At 38.5% G+C, this 26,532-nt stretch overlaps 1 protein-coding gene across 2 annotated transcripts in view; it reads left to right on the top strand.

The window, feature by feature from the left end:
- Window positions 1-26,532, top strand: part of LOC128991496 (activating signal cointegrator 1 complex subunit 3) — a 53,256-nt gene that overhangs the window by 23,934 nt on the left and 2,790 nt on the right. For both annotated transcript variants that reach the window (XM_054414420.1, XM_054414421.1), the window contains exons 19-34: window positions 605-719; window positions 1,551-1,699; window positions 7,559-7,735; window positions 10,725-10,950; window positions 11,571-11,712; window positions 12,734-12,845; window positions 13,536-13,704; window positions 14,641-14,861; window positions 15,140-15,242; window positions 15,862-16,157; window positions 22,354-22,614; window positions 23,230-23,370; window positions 24,018-24,206; window positions 24,324-24,626; window positions 25,592-25,782; window positions 26,258-26,426. In XM_054414420.1, coding sequence (XP_054270395.1) covers window positions 605-719; window positions 1,551-1,699; window positions 7,559-7,735; window positions 10,725-10,950; window positions 11,571-11,712; window positions 12,734-12,845; window positions 13,536-13,704; window positions 14,641-14,861; window positions 15,140-15,242; window positions 15,862-16,157; window positions 22,354-22,614; window positions 23,230-23,370; window positions 24,018-24,206; window positions 24,324-24,626; window positions 25,592-25,782; window positions 26,258-26,426 — 2,964 coding nt within the window. The remainder of the gene's footprint in view (window positions 1-604; window positions 720-1,550; window positions 1,700-7,558; window positions 7,736-10,724; window positions 10,951-11,570; window positions 11,713-12,733; window positions 12,846-13,535; window positions 13,705-14,640; window positions 14,862-15,139; window positions 15,243-15,861; window positions 16,158-22,353; window positions 22,615-23,229; window positions 23,371-24,017; window positions 24,207-24,323; window positions 24,627-25,591; window positions 25,783-26,257; window positions 26,427-26,532) is intronic.

Raw genomic sequence — 26,532 nt, 5'->3', positions numbered from 1 at the left:
CACGAAAATTCAACAGTTGCCATGGTTACTGCTCACACAATCACAGGATGCTACGCTGTTATGTCGTCATAATTTCTGAGCCAATGGAATCTGTTGGGAGCCATTGTCAGTGCAACGGTTGACGCCTTCTTGGAGTTATCTATCAATCAATATTTTATTTTTTCTGCTTCCATTTTATTTTCCACTGATGAACTGGAATGTCTCAAAAACAATAATGTGGTAGCGTACAATAAATTCATTAGCATGGGCCAAAACTAAATAGTTGGATATGCAATTCATTTTACTTCACTAGGGCTTAGGAACCTAATTTGAAAAGTTTTCTCTGTATTTTTCTCAAGGTGATGTGGTTTTATAATGTAATTTTAGATGTATCTTTTGACCACAGTTGACCGTCGTTCGGTTGATCTGCTCCTTGCTCACGGATACTCAAAGTTCTGCTCCGATTTACGGCATATTGAGATCTTTGCTGGTTAGGTTTTAATATACCCATCACATATTAAAACTGAAAATTAAAAAGAGTCATGCCTGTGAACTTAAAACACCTTTGCTAGAGTGTAGTCATGTGTGAAATAAAAATGTTGTTAATTCTTTGATCTTACCTCAGGAAGACCCTAATTTGGACATAAAGCAAAGAGAGTTGATCGAGAACGCCGCCCAAGCTTTAGATAAAGCTAAAATGTTACGATTCAACCCTAGAACTGGAGACTTAAGCGTCACTGGTAAGTAATGAACTCTTTAAACTTCATAAAACATAGTTTATTCAAATCAGTATTGTTATGTTTTCGCTACCGGTTTATGATTTATCTATTAACTACATTCAGCGAGGTGTGTAATCTAATCTACAATTTTTTCTGGTTGTATTTTGTTAAAAACTGCTCTAGCCTAATTTTATCTAATCTTTTGAGTTACTTTACGTCATCAGCATGTTTAAGTAAAGAGGTAGGCCTAATGAATGTTACCCTCGTATTTTACTTTTTAATCTTGTTTATTTTTAGTAAGCCAATTTGTATTCAATAGTTTGTCAACAAATGAAATCAACCCAGATATCAATTGATAGGCATTTACATCTAAGGGCGGAATCAATTCTTAATCCTTTGAGCTAAGTTGAAAGTCGTAACAAAACCAGCCCATAATTGTTTCAATTTTCAACATCGCCTGTCTCTGCCACTTGTATCAATGGTATTACTGGTCACCTTTTTCTGTGTAACAGCTCAGGAGCCATCATAACTTCTTTCCAACTCCTCAGAACTATTTTTTATTTCGAACTCAGCAGACAAAAAGATTTTGTGTGCAAAACGTGTTTAGGCCAGTTTTTCTGGCCTACCGATTTTCAACTATTTTGTATTGAGCAGTATCACTTGCAATTTGAGCGGTAGAGACAATTGATTTCAAATTTGTTTAAATTGTTGTGCAAAAGAACACCATTACAGCTGGTTTATCGGATTGGAAAGGGTTAAAATCAACTCTTTAATGGCTTTACTACCTATCTTTAGAGTACAAGTATTATGGATGTAAATTTGTAAAGCATATTGATGTATCATGTTTGGTAGATCTCGGCCGGACAGCCAGCCACTACTACATCAAGTACGACACTGTCGAGGTGTTCAACGAGGACATGAACATGACATCTGACTGTGTCATGGACGACAAGGCCATCTTCGCCATGATATCCAAGGCTCAAGAGTTTGAACAGCTTAAAGTAAGATTTGATTTCACAGCTAAACTGTTTTGGTTGAGTTCCTATCTTTCAATTTTTCTTCACCCATGTCTTAAGTTTGAACTAGGGATGGTCAAGTCTCGAAATTTCGGGAAATTTTAAATCTCGTTACACGAGACAAGATTTCTTTTTGGCCGAGGTTTTTATCAAGACGAGAATAAAAAAAAAAAAATAAAATAAATAAAAACGCCTCCAGAAAGTCAATGCAATACCCGCAATACAGTAGCGTGTTGTAGTTGCGTTTCCTTTGCGAAGGCGTTCTTATTTAATTAATTCTTTAAATGTAAATATTACTTTAATTATTTTAATAATATTACTTTAATAACATTTGAGAAGTTTTGTTAAGTGTAAGCAGTGTGAGGAATGTTTTATTACTATAAAAAGTCAAAACAAGTAATTATTTTATAAAAATTAATATTGCTTTTATTTTATTATTTATTTTATTTTAGGATAAGTTGAACTCTATCCTAACTGATATCACTATGTTTTCTAATCGTAGGCATTTTTAATAAGTTAGGCGTGATTAATAAAAAAATGTTATGCTGATGTTTTTTGAAATGAATAAAAAAATGAAATTTTTAATAAAAGATTGTAAATATTCTTGTCTATTATCATTATTTTTGTATTTAAACAGTCATCTAACAATGTTACAAAATCAGGTAAAAATTTTGAACGTGCATTTCCCGTTGTTTATGAGAAGGGAAATCCCGTCTCGATCTCGTCTCGAAATTTTATGAGAAATAAAAAATCTCGTCTCATCTCGTCTCGAACTAAAAATCCAATCTCGTCCATCCCTAGTTTGAACTGTTGGATGTACATACCCCATGTAAATATTGAAGGTGTGGTGCCACTAAACTGTCTAACACAATAACCATGTGTTCTGTATTTACTTTAATCATTTGTTTATTTTTTTGTTATCCTAGCAACCGAGGTAACAACAGTTTTAACAACAGTTTTTCTGATTTGAATCTAGTGGATTACACTACTTAACTATTCTCTGTAAATTAAATGACCTTTTACTAGAATGATTTGTTTTAGTGCGTCTATCCGCTAGAAATGGTGACCCCGACTAACAAGTAAATTATTTCAAACTAAATTGATGTTTTTCCTACATTAAATTTCAACCTTCTACCAAAACTTCATTTATTTTTCACCTTTCCCCAAATTATCGTTTTACGCCATGGACCAAGAACTTTTGGAGCGCCTAGCTCAATTAGAGAGTGAGAATGCCAACCTACAAAGACAACTTCAAGATTTGAATGGAAGACAAGAACAAAATCACATTTCTGTACATCCTCAAGAAGCCAACCTACCTGATCTTCCACCAGTTCTACCACAGCATCAGCCAGATCATACAGCCTATTCCGACTAACGACATGAAGATCATCACATCCACCGGGTAAGCATAAAACTTCCACCATTCTGGAAAGAGAAACCAAGGCTCTGGTTTGCCCAAGTTGAGGCTCAGTTTACACTGGCTCACATCACGAGTGAAACAACTAAATACTCGTATGTAATTTCACATCTTGATGAGCGCTATGCTAATGAAGTGGAGGATCTTATAATAGATCCACCTGTTGAAACTCCTTACTCTACTCTTAAGTCTGAAATAATCAGACGGTTGTCTCTATCTGAGGAGCAACGCATTCGTCAGCTATTGATGGAGGAGGAACTAGGTGACAAAACTCCTTCTCAGTTCCTACGCCACCTTCGATCACTAGTAGGTTCGACCACAATCCAAGATAGTTTACTGAAAACTATTTGGATGCAGAGACTTCCTGCTCATGTACAAAGTATTTTGCAAGTCCAAACAAGTGCCCAAACTGACACACTTGCAATTACTGCCGACAAAATTCTAGCAGTCCAACCTAACGCATCTTTTTGCCATTCTCTCACTAGTATGCCTACATCTTTGAATGCCGTTAATTCACCAAATCCTAAATCTTCATTTTCTGATGACCCAAAATTAACTGAAGTTTTATCAAAATTATCTGCTTTGGAGTTGCAAATGAAAAATATGCGTAATGATGTTGATTCCCTACGTAAAAGGCGACCTAGGTCACGTCAGAGGAGTTTGTCAAGTAACCGTTATCACGCAGGTAGCTCCTCTGACACTTTAGAGCAAACCAATCTATGCTGGTACCACAAGCGTTTTGGCTATCAAGCTGAGAAGTGCATTCCACCATGTAATTTCACTTCTCCGACAAACTCCAAAGGCAGCCAGTGATGGCGTCAGCTGACTGCCAAGCTGGAGGGCGCCGCCTACAAATCATCGACCGGACTACCAATACAAAATTTTTAATTGACACTGGATCTGACATATGCTGTCTCCCTAAATCATTTGTTTGTAAGAACCAAAAGCGTATTGAATATGAACTTCGTGCAGCAAACAACTCTGCCATTCACACCTACGGTATGATGACATTAACATTAAACTTAGGGCTGAGACGAGCTTTTACATGGAATTTTGTCATTGCTGATGTTAATACAGCGATTATAGGCTCTGACTTTTTAGCACACTTTGGATTGCTTCCTGACTGTCGTAATCAACGGTTGATTGACAGTGTAACAAACCTTTCTGTTCTTTGTCAATGTACCTCAATCCCTCATTTCAGCATAAAAACTATCACACCCAATTCTCCAACTTCATCAATACTGGCAGAATTTCCCATGATTACCCGACCCTCTGGTACACCAAGAAAAGTGCTCCATTCAACCTTGCATTTCATCAAAACGACCCCTGGCCCCCCAGTTTCATCTCGTCCACGTCGACTCGCTCCTGATCGGCTTGTTATAGCCAAAGCCGAGTTTGATGCCATGCTCACCGATGGTACTGCACGTCGATCTGATGGACCTTGGTCATCACCCCTTCACATGGTCCCTAAGAAACCTGATGGATGGCGCCCCTGTGGAGACTACCGTGCTCTCAACGCCAGGACTATTCCTGACAGATATCCTGTTAGACATATCCACGATTTCACCCATTCTCTCAGAGGTTGCAAGTATTTCTCTGTGATCGACCTAGTGAAGGCCTACACACAAATCCCTGTCAACCCTGAAGACATCCCGAAGACAGCCATTACAACCCCCTTTGGATTGTTTGAATTCCCCTTCATGTCCTTTGGCCTCCGCAACGCAGGACAAACTTTTCAGCGTTTCATCGATGAAGTAGTTTTTGGTTTAGACTTCTGCTTTCCTTATATAGATGACGTCTTAGTTTTCTCTAAGGATGAGACTGAACATGAAGCCCATCTACGAACTCTATTCAATCGGTTTTCTGATTATGGCATACTCGTTAATGTAAATAAGACTGTTTTGAAAGCTCCAAAGGTTACCTTCCTAGGATATGAGGTATCATCTGCTGGTACTCGACCACTTCCTGAACGTGTTGAGGCTCTGCAACAATTCACCCGTCCCTCTACTGCAAAAGGTTTGCGTCGTTTTCTCGGCATGTTGAATTTCTACCGCAGATTCATTCCTTCAGCAGCCAAGCAACAAGCAGCTCTCCATGATGCCCTCTCATCTCTACGTGGAAACCAACCTGTAAATTGGACTCCTGAATTGGATGCTGCATTCTTATCCTGCAAAGAACATCTCTCCAATGCTACCTTGCTTGTTCACCCTGACCACAAGGCCCCTCTCGCATTGTTCTGTGATGCCTCGAGTACCCATGTAGGAGCTGCTCTCCAGCAGATGGTTGACAATAAAACATGGGAACCTCTCTCTTTCGTTTCACAGAAACTGACACCAAAACAATCCCTTTGGCCAGCCTATTACCGTGAGCTTTTCGCTGTATATGCCGCCATTCGTCACTTTTGTCACTACCTTGAGGCAAATCATTGCATAGTTTTCACAGACCACAAGCCAATAACATTTGCCTTCAGTCAAAAACGTGAAAAACTACCTCCTGTTCAGCAAAACCAACTAACATTCATTTCACAATTCACTACAGACATAAGACATGTTTCTGGATCGGCCAACCTAGTAGCTGACGCATTTTCTCGTGTAGATTCATTGTCAACTACGGCTCCCAGCATTGTAGATGCCAAAACTTTGGCACATCATCAAGACTCTGACCCTGAGCTACAAGAGATCCTTAAGGGAGAGACATCTCTTAATTTGAAGCTTGTCAAAATTCCTGGAACAGACCTTGATGTATACTGTGACACAACAACTTCAGTACAACGACCCTTTGTCCCTGAGCCCCTTAGACGCTCAGTTTTTAATTCTATACACAATCTAAGTCACCCTGGCATCAAAGCTTCGGCAAAACTTGTTTCTAATCGCTTTGTTTGGCCCCGAATTCAACAAGACTGTCGAAACTGGGCCCGAGCCTGTGAGAAATGTCAACGTGCTAAGATCTTCCGTCATGTATTTACACCCCATGAATCGTTTTCACTCCCATCATCAAGATTTGATCACGTTCACATTGACATCATTGGACCACTTCCACCATCCGGACCATACAAATATTGCCTAACAGCTATCGACCGCTACACCAGATGGCCAGAAGTTCATCCATTGAAAACCATCACCGCAGAAGAAGTAGCTGAGGCTCTGGTGATGTGCTGGTTTTCCCGTTACGGCTCACCCTTGCGCATCACAACTGATCAAGGACGCCAGTTTGAGTCAGCATTATTTCGGGCCCTTGGAAAGACCTTCGGTGTAGAGCGAATCAGAACTTGCGGCTATCACCCTTGTGCTAATGGTTTAGTCGAGAGATTCCATCGGCAGTTTAAGGCAGCTCTCATGTGCCACAATGATTCAACATGGCTTGAAGCACTTCCCATCGTACTACTCGGCATATCGTGAAGACCTTCAGGCATCTACTGCCGAATTAGTTTTTGGCCACCAACTCCGTCTACCTGGAGAACTCCTAGACCTCCCTCAAGACACAACTCGTGAGGAGGACCCGGCTGACTATGTAGTTCGCTTACGTCGACACATGTCAAATTTAAGACCTGTGCCCACATCTTGGCATGATAAACCAAAGACCTTCGTTTTTCAGGAGTTAAAACGGTGTACTCACATATTTTTGCGAGATGACTCTGTTAGACGATCACTACAACCACCTTATACTGGACCGTTTCCCGTGGTATCTCGTGATGATAAAACTATGACTATAATCCATCGTGGTAAACGTGTGAAGGTGACGTTGGACAGAGTAAAGCCCGCGTATCTATTGCAAGATCTTACTCCTTCAACACATACACCCATCCACAATGAACATTCCAGAAATCCACCCTCCACAGTGTTCCCACTCAAGACCCTACTCTCAGGCCAACCCAAGCCTTATGTGACCCGATCTGGTCGTACTGTGAAATTTAAAGTGCCCGGTCTTCCAGACTCCGCAGGGGGCTAATGTGGTGCCACTAAACTGTCTAACACAATAACCATGTGTTCTGTATTTACTTTAATCATTTGTTTATTTTTTTGTTATCCTAGCAACCGAGGTAACAACAGTTTTAACAACAGTTTTTCTGATTTGAATCTAGTGGATTACACTACTTAACTATTCTCTGTAAATTAAATGACCTTTTACTAGAATGATTTGTTTTAGTGCGTCTATCCGCTAGAAAGGCTAAGAACTGGCGTGAGTTTATGGCACTATTTTTGGTGGCTTGGATTTTCATCATCTTTCATTATTTAGTCTCAATTTTGCTTCCCAATGAGAAAGAACATAGTTGAATGCAGTTCTTTAAAGCTACTTTGAAAGCAGGTACAGAACTACCATTTATTGTAAAAACTCAATGGCATGACTTGCAGGTTTACAAAACATTACTTTGGTAAAAAATGTAAATAAACAAATGATTGTGTCTCTCAATGACTGATGTGTTGTAGGTGAGGGATGATGAGTTGGATGAGTTGGACAATCTGACAAGAGACTACTGTGAGGTCGAGGTGATGGGAGGCAGTGAGAACCTCCATGGCAAAGTCAACATTCTGCTGCAGACGTACTTGTCTCGAGGCCGAGTGAATTCTTTCTCTCTTCTGTCTGACCTGTCGTACATTACACAAGTAAGCATAAGTTATTCACTATTATCATTTTGAATGTTAACCAGCAGGATGAAGAGTTTGAGTGAGATGTCATCTTACATCTCTCCTTCATATAATCATTTCCGTCAGTGTGGGCTGGCGGCTGTGACTGGTGTACATAGTGTTGGTACCAAGGGCCGTTACCAATATCTCTTTGTATTACTACATTTGTCTACCAGGTCCGCTGTGGCACTTAACATTGAGGTCTAGTTCCATTATTGTTACTGTTAATATGATAACTCTCTTTTCCACAAACCTCTTTTCATATTCTTATTAGCATCTCGTAGTATAATTTTCCTTTTAATCTTGCATAGGCCTAGTATAGTATTTCATTCACAGCCTAAAATTTGACTAGAGTATCTACAATCTTTATTGACAGCAAATCCCACTCCCGTTTGATGTATTCCATCATCCCTACCACTATAATGTGAAATTTTTAGTGTTTATGATTCCATTAATTGGCTATCTCATTTCCTGGAGGGCTTCGATATCAATTGTGTACTTTTCCAGTTCCCTGCTAATGATGTCCACAGCACCTGGCACCGCCAGAGAGCAAAGGTTCGAGCTTCCCAATCTCAAGTCCTTATGACACAGCTTAGGTCGTTGTGTCGTTGTCCAATGTGATCCTTCCTCTCTGAATCGTTCTATAGGAGTCACGTAACCAGGGTTGTTTAACAAGGGAGGGTGGTTAGCCCATCACCTCAACCCCCAATATGAATGGAGGGCCTACTTCTGGTCAGCGGGTCCATTGGACCTAGCCGGGAGGACTGACAAGCAGATTCACCGACCTTCCCCCTATCCGCCACCCAGGGGACGCTCCGTATACGCTGAAGTAGGAAAGCGCACGGATACTTTATTACAACATACATAAAATACTAACACTAGGTACAAAAGATACTTAAATTATAGATACATGGAATACTTAATACTAATAAGTACAATCGTACAATCTAATTTATATTGTTGTTTCCTCTTCTTCAGGACTTGTTCTTGTATTCTATCCTCACTTGTCTTCAATCAGCTCACAGTGTTGTTGCAGAACTCTTCAGTTTCTTCCTCTTGAAGTTTCTCAGAAAAGTTATCTCCTCGTCCATAGTTGAACTCATCTCCTACCTACATTTTATCATGTTTCTCAAACATTCTTTGGCGCTTAGTCTTAACAATCCTTTCAACTATGTGAATCCTTTTTCTTTCACTGAAGCAATACAACATCAGGTCTACGTGTACTTCTACTCACATTTTCCCCAGGAGTTTCTACTTGTCTGCTTACTATAGTGATCATCTGTTAGTTCTTCTGTAGCAATAGTGACAAAAACAGAAGAATTCTGCCAAGTTTTCTCTCTACTTTTTACCCTCTGGAATGGAGTAAATATACCTAACTTTCTTGAATCTGTATTCTTCCTCATAATTTATTTTGACAGGAGGAATAAATTTCATCTTGCATTAATTTACTGTGTAAGTTAATGAATTTAATAAATAGTTTCTATGGAAACTTATATTTACTGTCAGCATGTGTTTAAGAACCTTAGACCTTTTACAATGTATAGATAGAGACTTTCTATTTCTATATAAAGTCAAAGCCAAATTTACAATGAAAACTAACATATTTAAACTGAGCCTCCAACAGATTGTGCTACTGTCAAATAAGTCAAGCAGAAAGGCCTACTTTTTGTAAACTACAAGGACTTTTGTTAGAATATCAGGCCTACCAAAGTGGGTCCACTCTGGCTTAAGAAGCACAAAAACTATATTTGTTTTATACCAAGACATTCTCTTTCCTACTCTTAACATCCTTTAGCTGAAAGAAATACTATCAGAGTATGAGATAAAGGGAAATACTAGTTTTGCCTAATATTAATGAAGCTTGGGGATTTTGAGAGGATATCAGGCTTACCTGAAGGGGAAAGAGTTCTAACTGGCACAAGAGACACAACACTTTACACTATGTACACACAACATTAGAATATTTCACTGTCACTGACAGCATTTTGTGCTAGTTTGAACTCTTTCCCATTCGGTAATCCTGCTATCCTCACAAAGTTCCTAAAAACCTAAGCCTTTGTGCTCTATGTTACATCCTTAACCTCAGAGTGTAAAGTTTTAGTGATTCTTGTTTAAAATCAGTGAAATAATCAGTAAATTTTAAATTTTGAAAATTTAAAATTTAAAAAAAGATTTTGATTTACCAAATTTTTAAATTAATTTTTTTATTTCAAAATTTTAAATTAATTATTAATTAAATTTTTTTTATCTTGTCTCGAAAATATCCTGTTTGTATTTTAATCCCACCCGAAGCTTCGAGATAAAAAAATCTCGAAGTTTTGGGTCTTGTCCATCACTAATTTTTATGGCTCCCTTTAAATTTTTATTGTTGGTACCATCCTATACGAAATAGCGTGATTTCCACTCTCGGTTTTGGAATGAAATTCATCACTGTATCCTAATGTTTTCTCACCTTTAAAAAATTTCAAATTAATGGAGACAGATGCTTATGTACGGCTAAACACGACGTATAATGTTCTAGTTGGGATGCAAGTTATTTTTAGCGGTAAGTTTTGTCCTGGAAATTTTGAATTTTAAACTTGGAAAACCTGTAATAGTCTTTGAATTTTATTTTGATGGAATGTTGGACACCCTTTTCATGTACCTACATGGTTTATCCTTATGTTCTCTTCGCTTATCACTTTCCACTAATTCCATACTTTGTTCAAAGCTGTGTAAGATTTAAAGTGAATGAATAAATCTTTATTCTTATAGTATAAAAATCTAAAATTGTACAAAACTTTAATGAAAAAATAATGTTAATGTGACGTGAATGTAAAAATAAATATCATTAAAAAAGTAAAAACCTATATCGAGTGTTTTAACTGTCATACAATTTAGAATATTTCTTAAATTTAACCATTCAAAATCGCTTGCCCGGTGTTTTAAAGGTGTTTCCTTCTACTGACCAGCAACATGTTTGCTACAGAACGCTGTGCGTATCGCCCGAGCTTTGTTCGACATCATGCTACGCAAGCAGAACCCCCTGATGGCCGGGAGGTTTCTTCAGGTGTGTTTGGAGTTTGAGCGTCGACAGTGGTTCTTTGAGTCGGAGATGCGCCAGTTCACCATCCTCGGACAGGATATCATTGACAAGATAGAGCGGAATAACTTGTGTGTATTCGACCTCAGGGATATGGATGCAAAAGCTATCGGTATGATTAGTTTATTTGTTTACTGTGTTTGTCTTGTTGATAGTTAAACTGTGCGTAATGCTATGAGTAATCAAATCAATAAGGTTTAAGAAAAGAAAACAAGTAAATTTTTAGGTATTATTAAGTGATGTTTGAAAATTTGTTTAGAACTGGCAGCGAGGGATTATTGAATTAAAATATTGGTTATGATAGGGGGATGCTGTTAATAGTCCAAAAAATGTATAGGTATCAAAAACATTATTGATAGTTGTCAATTTGTTCAAGCTGTTCTTGCGTGATTTCTATAATTTTGGATGTGATGGAAAAAGTTAAAAAATTAACAAGAGCTTTATGCTGCTCAAATCTCTCAACTATTCTTCTATTTTCCATTAGCCAAATAGTAATCAATTTAAGTATTTCAAGAAAAATGTAACTCTAAGTAATATGTTTACAACTCTTAGGCCTATTTTAGTTCCCCTGAATCAGTTGAGTTTAAAATTTCAATTCTTTTCTACAGTGGATAGAACAGAACCCGGTGTTAATCTCAACTTCTCAATTTTACAAGCTTTGTTATTAAAATTCAAGCAATTTATCGTTATATATCCACTATCGTAGTTTAAGTAAAGGTTATGTTTTCTCAGGTGTGATACTGCGTCACGCCAAGATGGGAGAGACAGTGAAGCGCTGTGCTAGTGAGTTTCCCCTGGTGGAGATTGACGCAAGCCTTCATCCTATCACTCGCACCATACTGCGGATACGACTCACCATCACGGCTGACTTCAAGTAAATTCTTTTTGTTGTTACATCCATCCAAATTAAACAACAAAGTCCTCCCCTTACAGGTTTTTGAATGACAGCTAATAAAGCTAATTTTTTCTCATTATAAGGTTTTAGCCAAGACAGCTGTAATATTGTCTTGTTGGAAGCTCATTATCATTCCTTCTTAGACAGTGACGCACACCATGGAGCTAATTGCAAATGCAAGTTTAAAAGAGGCCGCCAACCTCTTTTCAAAAAAAAAAAAAAAAAAAAAAAAAAAAATTGAAACTTAATATGAATGTGAGGTGGCTGTAAATTGGAATGAGATGATCTGTGTAGCTTTGTTACTTATTTTTAGCCAACATAAATTTTTTTTTAGCCGCCTTATCAGTCTCGACTGACTTTTCTCGGGCTTGTACTGGCAACATTTTGATTGCTAAGCAAACACTATAACCACTCAGCTATGCTTTTGTAAAAAAAGATATTGTTTCACAACTTTCTCAATGACACTAAAACAATGAAGTGGTAAAAAACCAACACTGAAAATTGAGTAGTAAAGAATAAAATAGAACAATTGAATAAATCTCATAACTCAAAAACTGTACTTGTTTGATCGTATTAAGATTGTGTTCAGGTCCATATTTTTTAATTGTGTGTCTACATTTTGCTTATTCTCGTTTGGACCTGTTGGTGTGGACTGATTCGGGTTTTAGTATAGAACTGAGGTTTACTAATTTGGCATAATGTGTGGTTTTTTATTTGAGTAAAATCTTTTTTGGATGATATTTTGATGGTCCTGAATCGAAGATAAGGGTTTTATGTACAAGAGGGGGTCCACAATTTCAATGCCATAAAAACTTTGAAGATTTTTTTAACAAAATATCTCAAAGCTTGGTCTTATTATTATTTATGTATTGGCTTTTATTATTATTTTTTTTAGCTTTGAAAGCTTCAAATGCTAAACAAAATTGTTGTAGTACCAATGATTCTTATAATTAAACTGGTAAATTGCATTTAACTTAAAGAGGTATAATCATTTTTATAGGTGGAATGACAGAGTACACGGGAAAACATCCGAAGCTTTTTGGGTTTGGATAGAAGATCCTCTCAACAACTACATGTACCATTCTGAATACTTTCTACTCACAAGAAAGCAAGTAAGTATACTAAAACTGGGTTAAACTTTTGAAACTCAATTGGGAATCTTAACTCAAGACACTTAACTAAGACTTGAGACAAAGATTTAGCCTACACCATCAAGTGTGAAAGTACACCAATTTATAAATAGTACAAACTTTTATAGCTAGCTAGATTTCGGCTAGTAAAGTATGTTCTGGAGGTTTTTCAAAGTAGATGTATCCAAATTCTCTAACTATTATTTCTTTTTTGTTTTTTTCCCTTGTGAGTTGGTGGCTTAGTCGGTTGCGTGACAGACTTCGGATCCATAGCAGCAATGTTATGGGTTCGGATCCTGGTACCTGCCACTTCATTTTTATAAGTACAGTATAACCCTTGCAGTGTACCAGCTCACCCCTTGCTTTGTTATTCTGAAGAAAGATGTGAGGCCAAAGGAAATAAAAGAAACGGGTGTTGTAAAACTCCAAAACACTCGGCATTGTATTGTAACTAATCTAATGAAAAACTGGTACTTTGGTATTATAACGACCACACATAATAATTATAAAATAACCTAACCTATGTTGACTATGTTTTGGGCTAGGTTAGGCTAGGGAGATTTTGTTATTTAAACTAATTAAAATCATATTTGGAAGTGATTTATCGGTGTGGTTGGTATAATACCAAAGTACCCAAAAATGTGTAGAAAGTCATGCTGTTTTTCTCTGCAGGTGATCCAACAGGAGCCGCAGGAGCTGGTGATCACTATCCCCATCAGTGAGCCGTTGCCGCCGCAGTACATAATACGAGTGTCTAGCGACACGTGGCTCAGCTCCGTAAACACAATCCCTCTCACTTTCCAGCACCTCATCCTGCCAGAGACCCATCCCCCACACACAGGTGAGAGACAATGAAGCTTATAGCGCATGAGTGTGAAAAGAACACACAGGTGTGTGTGCTTTTAGGTTTTTTTTTATTGAAATCAATATCTTTTAGTGAGTTACCCTATAGGGAAGAAGATATTACCGTAGGTGGTACGACAAGACTTATATACTGGAGAATGATTTACTTTTCATTTTTATATCCCCAGAGTGTTTATTTTTTATGTGAAAAACACTATTAGTTAAAATATTTTATGTATGTATGTCTGTGAACAGGATAACATAACAAAAGTAATTTTAGTCCATTTTTTGAGCGTAGAGGGCTGTATACGAATCAGCAAGATCGGGTCATGGAAACAAGGTGTTATTAGGCTAAACAAAATTTTAATAGTTTCTTCACAGATATTGTGAAAAAGCCATAATGGCAGAGACCATTACAGTGTAAATTAAAGCCATACAGAAACAACTCTTCATTTTCTTGGTACTCCAATGTCCGCAGCGACTTAGGTCATAAAGAACTGAATACCAGAAATGGTGCGAGCGCTGAGGACTTGGTCACATGTTCGCCTAAATTGAATTAATGTGACAAACAATCCCAGGCCTGTGTCTTGCAGAGTAGAGGGGATTTTAGTGAGTAGTCTGATAAATTCCGGGGTCTCACAATACAGGCTGGCCACATGAGTGTGTAAAAGCATTTTCCCTCCTCTTAAAAAATATCCTCACAGAGAGATTCAAGATCTTTATTTGTCATTAAGTAATACAAGTATTACAATAGACATCGTCAACTTTTTTTTAAATAATACATACAGTTAATTTCCTGTTAGAGTAGGCCTAACAGAAAGAATGCACCAAGTGAGTAGCAATTACTCTTTAAAATATACCAGGGGGAGGGGAGGGAAATAAGAAATAACCAAACATTGGATTGTTGAAACTCTACTGTACTTGTTGTTTCCAGACTTGCTAGAGCTGCAGCCATTACCAGTGACCGCATTGGGAGATACCCAGCTAGAGTTGCTGTACCCGTTCACCCATTTCAACCCCATCCAGACTCAGATCTTCCATTGTCTGTACCACACGGATAACAACGTTTTGCTCGGAGCTCCGACCGGTTCCGGCAAGACTATCGCTGCGGAAATAGCAATGTTCCGTGTGTTCAAACAGTACCCTGGCTCTAAGGTTGGTTGCTGGTTAGGTTTGTTCAAATTCACCTTGGATAGTACAAGTAGGACGAATCTGAAGCGTTTTTTATATCTGTTGGGTGTGTTGATGTTAAATAATCTTAGTGTTAATCTCTCAAGACTTTTCAAGTCACTTTTTATTTTTACAATATACAGTTACATGTTTCCTATGTAGTACTTGATTTGTTGATCCCCTTGGCAATATGAAACTGCCTTACTCAAGTATTTTTATTTTTACATGTAGCTGAATAGTTTTTTATTTCAAAAATATTTCAGGTTGTATACATAGCTCCTCTTAAAGCCCTTGTGAGAGAACGAATCGAAGACTGGAAAGTACGGTTGACTCAGAAGCTGAATCGCTCCGTTGTTGAACTCACAGGTATTTATATCTAACCTTAAATTTTTGTCTGAATAAATAACACAATATGTGATTTTTAGTTTAAGGCTGAAAATAAACCAAAATGTTTATTGAGTACCCAGTAAGTATTATATTTCAAGTTTAGTAACAAAAACTAAACTAAACAGACACAATGAGTTGAAGAGAGTGTTTTAATATCGGATCTGTTTGTAAGAAGTACATGTTTAACTTGTAGTTTGTCCTGTCTTCAGAACAGTAAGTACTTGTTCTGGAGTTTAAATCCATTTTTAGCCCCTGAGCTGTGATTTAAAAATAGGTATAAATACTTATTTTTAATTTAAATAGAGGCCTTATTTATTTTGAGGATCAAGCACAAAAATTAGTAGGTGTACATTAGCAATGACTTGTTGTGTTTTTTTTATCGTTGATATGTGCTTTTCTAATCCAACCCTTTAAACCATTATCCTACTTTGGAAACAAAAACTTAACCCAGAATTTCTGTTTTAATTTTAAGTTTTGTCTTGTTTTGGAGTTTTGCATCCCCGACCAGTTCATGTCATCAGACCTGATGTGCAGACCCATTATGAATTATTACAGTTTGTTGATCAGTTCCTTCTTAACTTTTCATAAATGTTTCCAGGTGATGTGACTCCGGACGCCCGAGCCATCGCCAGCGCTGACGTGATCGTTACAACCCCAGAGAAATGGGATGGAATATCTCGTAGTTGGCAAACAAGAGGTTACGTAAGAGCAGTCGCACTGATCATCATAGACGAGATACATCTGCTAGGTGAAGATCGAGGTCCTGTACTCGAGGTGATTGTGTCGAGAACCAACTTCATCGCTAGCCATACCTCGAAAACTCTTAGGATAGTGGGGCTGTCCACTGCACTTGCCAATGCCAAGGATCTAGCCAACTGGCTGGGGATAGGACAGGTAACTAATTTACTAACTAATAACTAATTTACTATCACATTCCAATTAGTTTCGGTCTTGTAGTAATTGATTCTGTTATCGAATTTGTATTACTGTATTCTTTAAAGTTGTAGATATTTAAATCTATGATCGCAATTCAATGCTTAATGTCTTGGTCAGTGAAAAAAGAAAAAACAATTTTGCTCTTATAGACTGTAACAGACTTTTTCTAAAACAACTTTAAAATATATTTTGGTATGGAACTGTAAATTGGAAATAAGTTAGTACTCGACTCGTCAAGTAAAATTTACAGACTCCATGGTCAACAAAGTAAAGTACAACCACTCTTAATCAAGGATCATAAGACTAATATGCTATAAAATCTTGAAAATAAAAATACCTAAAAACACATGCACAAAGTTACTGTATTCATAATACACACACATTATTATTGAAACAGAATTATACAAATTATTAATTTATTACTTATTATTATTCTCTACTACTATTACTTCTTATTATTCTCTTTCCAAAATTTACTTGAAAAGGTAGTGTCTTTTTCCTGCTTTTAATTTTCCTAAAGGTAGTGTCTTTTTCCTGCTTTTAAATTTCCTGTGTGTGTTTTCCATGTGGTTCATAACAAAACTAGACCTTTACAGACATAATTATCTTACTACTGCAACAAGGATTGGAACAATAGTCTCTAAACTTCACTTATTATCTTCCTTCATCATTGTAAACCATCAATTGTTGCATTTTTCATTTCTCCCTCAATGATGTGTACTGTTTGTGTTTAAGTCTGTCTGTTATTTTCGTGCTGTGCTATATTGTTAAAACTCTTTGTTTTGTTTTGTAAACTATCTCTGTATATGTAATGTAAAATGGTGCATGCCATGTAAAAAATAAATAAATAAGTAGATTCCCGGAAAAGGTTGGTTAAACCAATGTTTTAAAATTCATGGCAGATAAACTGACCTATAAATTTGTCAGGGCAATGCCAGTTAATCCAAGTGGAGGTTGATATGAGGTTGGTATATGATTTTTATTACTAGCATTAATGATTTTTATTACTGAAATAGATAAAGAACGGTAACTGAACTACTTTAAGGCATAACGCACAACATAGAACATACATGACTAACCTTTAGCATGGATGACGTTAGACAGCCGTTCAGCCGGCAATCTGGTAGCAATGACGTCACGGCATTGGTACAGTGCAGCCAACACCGTTAAAACAATCTAGTCCTCTTAATATCCTCTTATATATTACACTCGCCAACCCTTATAAAATAGTTGGCCCACAACTTAAAACTTCTTATAAAACTTTAATTCAACATAAAACTTTCTTTAAAACCAAACATTTTTTTAACTTCCATTTTTTTCTTCTTTTTTATTTTTTTTATTTTTTTAATAATCAACTAAAAATTCTTCTTCTTGAATCGTGTGTATACACACTTACAAGTCCAGTTTAGCTGGTTTGCGCACAGTCCGCTGCGATCTTCTAACCACAGGAGTTGGACTGCACTGCACCTCTGGACGCTGCCCCTCTTCCATCGACTTCCGTCCTTTGGGTGACGGTGGACTTTTGGCACTTGGCGATGACGGCAAACTCTGCCGACTTGGAGATACTCTCTCCGGCGACACGCTGACGGTCACTGATTCCGGTGGATCTGGCACTTCCTCTCTTCTAACCAATATTTCCTCTTCCTCCTCCTGACTTGGTCTTAGATGATCAGCGTGACAAAACCTGGTCCGGTTCAGGACCCTCACAAGATAAGTTACTGGACTTCTACACTCCACAATTTGGCCGGGAACCCAAGAAATTTTTTCCTGCCTCACCGTCTTTACTAACACATGCTGGCCTTCACTGAAGGACCTATCAGAGCCTCTGTGTTTATCTGCTGCCCGTTTTTGCAACTCCTGTTGCTTCCTGGCCTCATCAAGCAAATTTGGCTTCAACATCGTTAAGTGAGTTCTAGGCTTCCAGCGTAGGAACAGCTCAGCCGGACTCACGCCTGTCACTGAAGTGGGGGTGTTGCGATAGGAAAATAGAAATTTATCTAGCTTATGCTGTAAAGAAGTAGGCTGACTGCGCTTCTCACTCAAGACCTGGCGCAGCAGACTCTTCTTGACTTCCTGAACTGAACGTTCTGCGGCTCCGTTGGATGCCGGGTGATAGGGTGGGGACAGGGTGAATTTGACACCATTCTTCCTAAGGAATTCACGGAATTCGAGACTAGTGAATGAGGTACCATTATCAGAAACCAATTCTTCGGGCAAACCATAGGCTGCAAACAAAGTCCGAAGCTTCTCTATAGTCTTGGAGGAAGATGTAGAGCTCATCAGAAACACCTCAATCCACTTTGAGTAACTATCGACTAGGATGAGCATCTGCTGTCTTGACGTGGGATCTTCTGCAAAATCAATGTGAACTCTGCGCCACCTCTCCGTGGCTAACGGCCATTAATGCAATGGAACTCTAGGACTGGCATTTCTCGTGCCTTGACATACAAAACAAGACGCCACTGTCTCCTCAATGGATTTTTCGATACCTGGCCACCACACGTAGCTTCTAGCCAACAACTTCATCCGGGTTATACCAGGATGCTGTTCATGGAGCATCTGGATAACATTCTCCCTCAACATCTCAGGAATCATCACCCGACTTCCCCACAAGATACAATTCTTGTCCACTGACAACTCCAATCGTCTCCTCTGAAATGGAAGCAACATAGGATTTTGAACCTCCCGCCAGCCATGTAAAACAAAGTCCCGAACCCTCGACAACAATGTATCTTTGTCCGTCAATCTTCCTACGTCCAAAGACGTAATCGGAGAATCATCACTCACACTGCAGAAATTGATTACTTGAACACAAGACTCGACATGTGAAACATAATTATCCTCCAATTCCAACGATTCATCGTCTTGTAGAGGTAGACGTGATAACGCATCAGCGTGGGGTAAGTCAACCCCTTTTCGATATTTAACCTCAAAATTGTATGCTGCCAGAATGAGAGCCCATCGCTGAAGTCTTGCCGCAGCTAGGCTAGGTACACCACGTTTTGTTCCAAAAATTGCCGCTAACGGCTGGTGATCCGTCTGTAACACACAGTTCTTACGACCATAAATATACTTGTAGAATTTCTTTACACCGAATATCAACGCCAACGCTTCCTTGTGTAGTAGGGAATAATTTTTCTCACTAGGGCTAAGAGTTTTGGACGCAAAAGCTACAGGCCGCTCTTCTCCATCGACCATATGAGACAGAATGGCTGACACTCCCCTAGGGCTAGCATCACACGTTAAAACAAGTGGCTTAGACACATCATAATGCACCAAAATATTGGAGTCAAGAACCCATGACTTACTTTCCTCAAAAGTGCGTGAACACTCTTTGGTCCACTTCCATGGGACGTCCTTCTTCAAAAGATCATAAAAACAACTGATTTTCGATGACAAATTGTAAATAAACTTTCCATAGTAATTAATCAAACCAATGTAGGCCCTTAACTCATCCTTGTTACTCGGTTCCGGGGCATTTCGAATAGCCGACACAATCCCTTGCTGGGGGCTGATTCCCGTGGCTGAAACCACATAGCCTAAATACTCAACCTTAGGCTGCAAAAATTTACACTTGCTCTCGTTAACCCGAACTCCATAATCCATCAGACGCTGAAACAGATTTTCTAATCTACTAAAAGCTTCTTCACGTGTTGAGCCTCCCACTAGAACATCGTCCAAGTACGCTACGGTACCCGGTAACCCACATACAATCTGATCAATGACTGCTTGAAAAATAGCCGGTGCGGACGACAACCCATACGGCAAACGTCTCAATCTAAAAAGTCCTTTATGGGTAGTCAAGGTTAACAAAGGTTGTGACTCCTCTGCTACTGCTAACTGCTGATAGGCATTTGTGAGGTCGATTACTGAAAAGTATGTACATCCTGACAACGAGGCAAAAATATCTTCCGGTTGCGGAAGCGGATAGTGCTCTGTTTGCAGCACCGGATTTAACGTTACCTTAAAATCGGCGCACAATCTTACGCCATTTGGTTTAGGAACCGTCACCAACGGTGTAGCCCACTCAGGGCTGGAAACCCTATAGGCTATTCCATCGTTAACCATTCGGTCTAACTCTTGTTCAACCTTCTCCCTCAAACTATAAGGCACTGGCCTATATTTACAAAACTTGGGAACTACATCGTCTTTAAGAATAATGTGAGCAGAAACCCCTTTAATTTCTCCAGCTCCCGTTTGAAATACCATAGCATATTTATTTTTCAACGTTTGCACATCAACTTCAGTTGTACTGCTAAGCTTAGGCCTACTCAGTTGATCTTTACAACTAGGTCCTGATACACTACTCATAGGGTTAGGCTCAGACAAAGTCAAATTAATTTGATTACTAGGCCTACTCTGTAGGCCTACTTCCGATACTACTGAAAAAATAGAACGCCAATCAAGTTTCAACTTGGCCAACCAGCTCCTTCCCAACAACATAGGCTGGTTCCTACGACACATTTTCACAACCAATAAGGGCAACATAACTTCTTGACCTTTATATTTTACGGTTACATCAGCTTGGCCTAGCACAGGCACCTCCCCACCAGTGTATGTCAATAAACTCAAATTTACATGATTTAATTCCACATTAGGAAATTTTTCCGCAAAAACCTCAGACGAGCACACGGATACTGCTGATCCACTATCAATTTCCATTTCTACAACTACATCTTCTATCATTAGTCTTACCTTGTAAGCTTCTGTACCGTTAGATAGGCCTAGATTGTACAAACACAAGTCCCGAGTCTCCTTGACTATATCCAAGTTAGGCCTAGGCCTAGGGTCCTCCTCTTCCAAATTAAGATGATGCACCTTGTGTGGGGCAAATCTTCCACTCTTGGACTTTGAATTCTGCTTGTTAAATTTATTTCGGGACTTACAAGCCTTGAACAAATGCCCAACCATATTGCATGCATTGCACTTGTAACTAGAATATGGACAATCATTAGCTTTATGTTCCACTGAATTACACCTGTAACACTTATTTTTCCCATTAAACCCCATATTTGGTTTAAAATAACCATTTACATTGGATTTATTAAAAGAGCTAGCAGGTAAAACATTTTTACCACGTTTCATACTCAAACTGTTAACATCCTGTTTCGAACTGAAAAGACCTGTTTGCTTCTCTGCTTGTTCCAGCCTGAGAGCCAAAGCCTGAGCTTCTTCAAAATCTAAGTCTTCAGACAACAATTTTTGTCGTATCACCTCATTATTAATTCCAGAAATCAATTTGTCCCTAAGGGCATCTTTCAGAAATGTAGAAAATTTACAAGTACTAGACAAATGCTTGATAGCTACAACAAATTCAGAAATGGTTTCGGTAGGCTTTTGTACCCTGGAATAAAACATGTATCGTTCCGCCACTACTAACTTCTTTGGGGAAAAATGTTTGACCAATACTTTTGACAAATCTTCATAAGATTTACTATCCACCTCGTCAGGGGACACAATATCTGACAAAACTGCTAATATTTTAGGGCCCAGAACAGTAATCAACACTGAAACCTTACTACCATCTTCAATACTATTGGCCTTGAAATAATGTTTGAGACGCATTAAATACGACTCAATGGCTTCCTCATGGGGATTAAACTCTCCCACCTTCCCAATACCTGACATCTTCGTCACAGTAGATCCTTTTCCTTTGTCCTTTTTGTCTCCCATTAACACTCGCGGAAAAGATTTTTACTTTTAATCCATAGAAAGAAATCCGTAATTACCGACTGCGCCAATGAAATGTATAAAGAACTGCACTACTTTAAGGCATAACGCACAACATAGAACATACATGACTAACCTTTAGCATGGATGACGTTAGACTGCCGTTCAGCCGGCAATCTGGTAGCAATGACGTCACGGCATTGGTACAGTGCAGCCAACACCGTTAAAACAATCTAGTCCTCTTAATATCCTCTTATATATTACAATTACTATAGTCCATTCACAAAATGTAGTTGGCTTGAGGGGAATTTTCTTAACCACTTTTTTCTGCTTCATGTATGTTGCAGCTGATTGACATTTTGACAAATCTCAGCTATTGAGCTATGTTTTAATGGTAGGATCAAGACGTGAAGGGGATAGATTACTGCCCCTAAAACCGCCTAAATTTTATGAACAGAGTATGATCCACAAGTTTGTATAACAGATGGGACTGTACAACTTCCGTCCTTCAGTGCGTCCCGTGCCACTGGAGGTGCACATCAGCAGTTTCCCCGGCAAACATTACTGTCCTCGCATGGCCACCATGAACCGGCCAACTTTCCAGGCAATCAGACAGTACTCTCCAGCCAAACCTGCGCTCATATTTGTCTCGTCAAGGCGGCAGACTCGTCTGACGGCACTCGATCTCATCGCCTTCCTCGCTGCTGAAGACGATCCCAAGCAGTGGCTGCATATGGACGAGAACGTGAGTTTAGAACTTGAAGCTCGGTTGTTATTAAAGAAATAAGCGTGCAAATTTTCTACATTTAGAAGAAAAGAGGTTTTCTACACTTTTTATTCTGAAACTGGAAAAATTGCTATTGTTACTTAATTTATTTGATTAATAATTGTAACGATAGAGGTCAAACAGAAACCATAGTTTGAAGTATATGGTAAATATTAGAATTATTTCTAACTCTGATTTATGTTGAGCTTTATAAGTTAAAATCTATTAATTTTTTTAAACACATTGTTGTAATTCTAAAAGACCCTGCTCTTTGTATAATGGCTGACACCAAAACAAATACATAACACCTGACCTAATCGTCAATTTTTTCGATACTGGTTGTTAGTCTAAACATCAATTTTCCTTTTTATAAATCTGTTTGAACAAACTCTTTATAAAGCAACTGAACATTTTCTGCAATGGTAGCCTGTTATTTTGGACATTTGCAAGGCCTATTTTTTAAATTGTAGTTGTATAACACCCCGTGTATATGCATAAGTTTTTCAACTCTGTTTTATTGTTGATCTCAGTACAGTCTAGTAAAAAAGTCTCATTACTTTAATCCGTTTAAAAGTTACCATTGTTAATTTTCAGGAAATGGAACAAATTGTGGGAGGAGTAAAGGATTCCAACCTGAAGCTCACTCTGGCCTTTGGTATTGGAATGCATCACGCAGGTCTGGTAGAGAGAGATCGTAAAACAGTTGAGGAGTTGTTTGTCAACCAGAAAATTCAGGTTTGTTTGGATCGACAAAGCTAATTTAAAGGTATCATATGAACATTTCCTTCCTACGGAACCATTCTCTTTCCTTTCTCCAGAGTGAGGAAAATACATACACTACTCTTCTGTTCTAATTACTTCCAACTCTGGGCTTGGACCCGGCTCTTCTGATTTGCGTTTAGTCAAATGTGCGGCAAGACCAATTTGCTGTCGAGTATAAGTTGTACATGGGTAAAGAAAGAGGTCCTAGAATTTCTAGTTGCAGTTAGGTTTCAGGAATGGTTTAAACATTAAATACAAGGTAGTTTAGTCAAAAATAAAGGGTTAGGAGACATATATTTTCTGCTCACATGCCTCTACCGGTGTGCACCTTGCCTATGCGTAATATGCCTGGCTCGCTTGCAATGAAACATCTGCATGGTCTGCAATTTTGGGATACGGTTTCAAATGTGTAAACACCCCTGTGTTATTTAATGCTGTGTGTTACAAAGCTGTGTGTATTTAATGCACCCCATATTGCTTGACCGCAAAGTGGATAATAGACTAGGTCATAGGCCTACATACTTTCTGCTCAGTAATTACCGTTTGTAGTTTCAATATCAAATCTAGTCTTGCTAATTCAATGTGTTGTTGTTTCATTGTGAATATTTGATTTGACACAGGTGTTGATTGCAACCGCGACGCTCGCGTGGGGAGTCAACTTCCCAGCTCACCTGGTGGTGGTGAAGGGAACTGAGTACTACGACGGCAAGTCCAGACGCTACGTGGACATGCCTATCACTGATGTGCTGCAGATGATGGGACGAGCTGGCCGACCTCAGTTTGATCAGGAGGGAGTGGCTGTTGTTCTGGTAAGCTGACTTACTACAGTCGCATAGAGATATTCTTGATCGAAAGCTGTTGCTAAAAATACTTTGTGTTTGTTGTGAATTTTCCCACAAGTCTTGATTGCTTACCATTACCAACAGGTGCATGACATGAAGAAGAACTTTTACAAGAAGTTCATCTACGAACCGTTCCCAGTGGAGTCGAGCTTGTTGACGGTGTTAGCAGATCATCTAAACGCAGAAATCGTCGCCGGTACAATCAAGACTCGGCAGGAGGCTTTGGACTATCTCACTTGGACGTACTTCTTCCGTCGTCTGCTGCGCAACCCCACGTACTACGGGCTGGAGAGCGTGGAGGAGTTTGATATAAACAAGTTCCTCTCAACTCTGATAGAGAAGTCGCTCGCCACTCTAGAGGACGCACAATGTATCATGTTGAACGATGTGAGTTGATTTTTCTTAACAGTTTACATATTTGTAGCTTTTATATACAGCTTATGTTTCTGTAAAACATTGCGCAGATACACCAACACATATCCTACTGAAACACACACCAAGTTCCTAAGCTTAAATAACAATTTACATACACCAATTTCTTGGGGTTAAAATGAAATAAAGGTTTTTGGGGAGTATTTTTTTTCTTTTTTTGCTGCTACTGGTGCAAACTTTTAACATGAAATTAATTTTATTTTACTTTGCTTAAACTGCCTTGTTCTATTTATAAACCATACCAACAATACAGATAAAAACTTTTAAATTAGTAATACAAGCATAAACTAAACCAGTCTAGCTAATCCGAACCCTGTCAATTAAGTTCAGCTAATATGAACCATCTGTTGAGGGAAAAGGTTTATGTATTCAAATAGGTTCTGGAATACTAACCTGGGTGTCCGGCCAACAAGAAAAATCTGGGAATTATTCGTGAATTTTTATGACCAGGAATCACCAATCGGCTTTTACCAAATGTCAATTATTTATAACAGTGTTATGTTGGGTATCATTTATAGGTCTTACTTAATGTTGTAGTACCAAGAACATGACCACATGAGGCGATAACGGCGTCGTAGTGATCGCAGGAGCAATATATGGCCATTGGCAGTCTTGAGATGCATTGTTTTATCCTTTATGCAATTTTACTGCATTTCTAACTAATCCCCGAACAAGGTTCGACACGATTAGTTTGGATTAGCGGGACTTTGGTTTAGTTTAATTAGGAAAGGGATCTCAACCAGGATAGAACCTCAGGTGGTTTGCCAGATCTCTATTTAGATGGACACAACTAAGGCGTACTAACACAAAAATATCAAATAAAAATATATGTCAAGTGGTTTTTTATTTGGTGGTGAATCAGCTTGAGTTGGGGGCCTATATTTTGTGAGATTTAAATGATGAACCTCCGTGTTTGACAGGACGGTCGAGGGGTCAGTACAACGTCCCTGGGACGCATCGCATCCTTCTACTACCTCAGTCATGAGACGATGCTTCACCTGAGACAGAACCTGAGTGGTCTGTTGACACAGGAGGAACTGCTCAAATGTCTGTGTCACGTACACGAATACAGCCAGCTTCCTGTCCGACACAACGAGGACATGCTCAATGGGTGGGTGAATCTGCGATATCTTTTAAAATTAACATAATTTTCTGTGCCTTCATAAGATTGATTCCGTACTCCTCTTTTTCAATTTTTAAAGCTTTTTTTCTATTACTCCTTTAATCTTTTTTTTGTTTTTCAACATTTGTTTGTATTGCAAGTACTTATTATAACAGTAGTTATTTTCTGTGAATAACTTGCTTTGGCTGATTGAGGTAAAATAAAGACTTCTGCACAAGCAAAGTAAGACACTTAAGTAATACACTTAAGATTTAGGAGTTTTAAGCACAGTTTAGTTAGGCTAAACTTTGTAATGTGACATCAACAAAACGGCAAACTCAACCAATGTGTTATGTGCAAACAGCACTTATTCAGAAAAATCCTAAACATAACATATTTTCAACTTAACTAGTTATGGTAAATGTGTTTGAGTTCTTGTCACAAAAGAAATAATATAGGTGTTCTCTGATTTTCTTGATCACAGTGATCTGGCCAAGATTTGCCCCATCGCCGTAGACCAGATGTCACTTGACTCTCCTCACACAAAGGCTCATCTGCTGCTGCAGGCCCACTTTTCTCATCTCCAGCTGCCTTGCACTGACTACTACACGGACACCAAGTCTGTACTGGACCAGTCCATCAGGATCTTACAGGTAAACTATACTCTCTCTGATGGCGGATGGCGATAATGAAAACAAAATCAATTTGCAGTCTTTATGACACTGTTCTGTAAAACCAATAAATGGTAACTAAAACTGT

Source organism: Macrosteles quadrilineatus, unplaced genomic scaffold, assembly GCF_028750875.1.
Source record: "Macrosteles quadrilineatus isolate MER2022 unplaced genomic scaffold, UCM_ALF_1.0 Scaffold_4__1_contigs__length_99947679, whole genome shotgun sequence".
NCBI lineage: Eukaryota > Metazoa > Arthropoda > Insecta > Hemiptera > Cicadellidae > Macrosteles > Macrosteles quadrilineatus.
The sequence above is the reverse complement of the archived record's forward strand: the minus strand, read 5'-3'. Positions and strand labels throughout refer to the sequence as shown.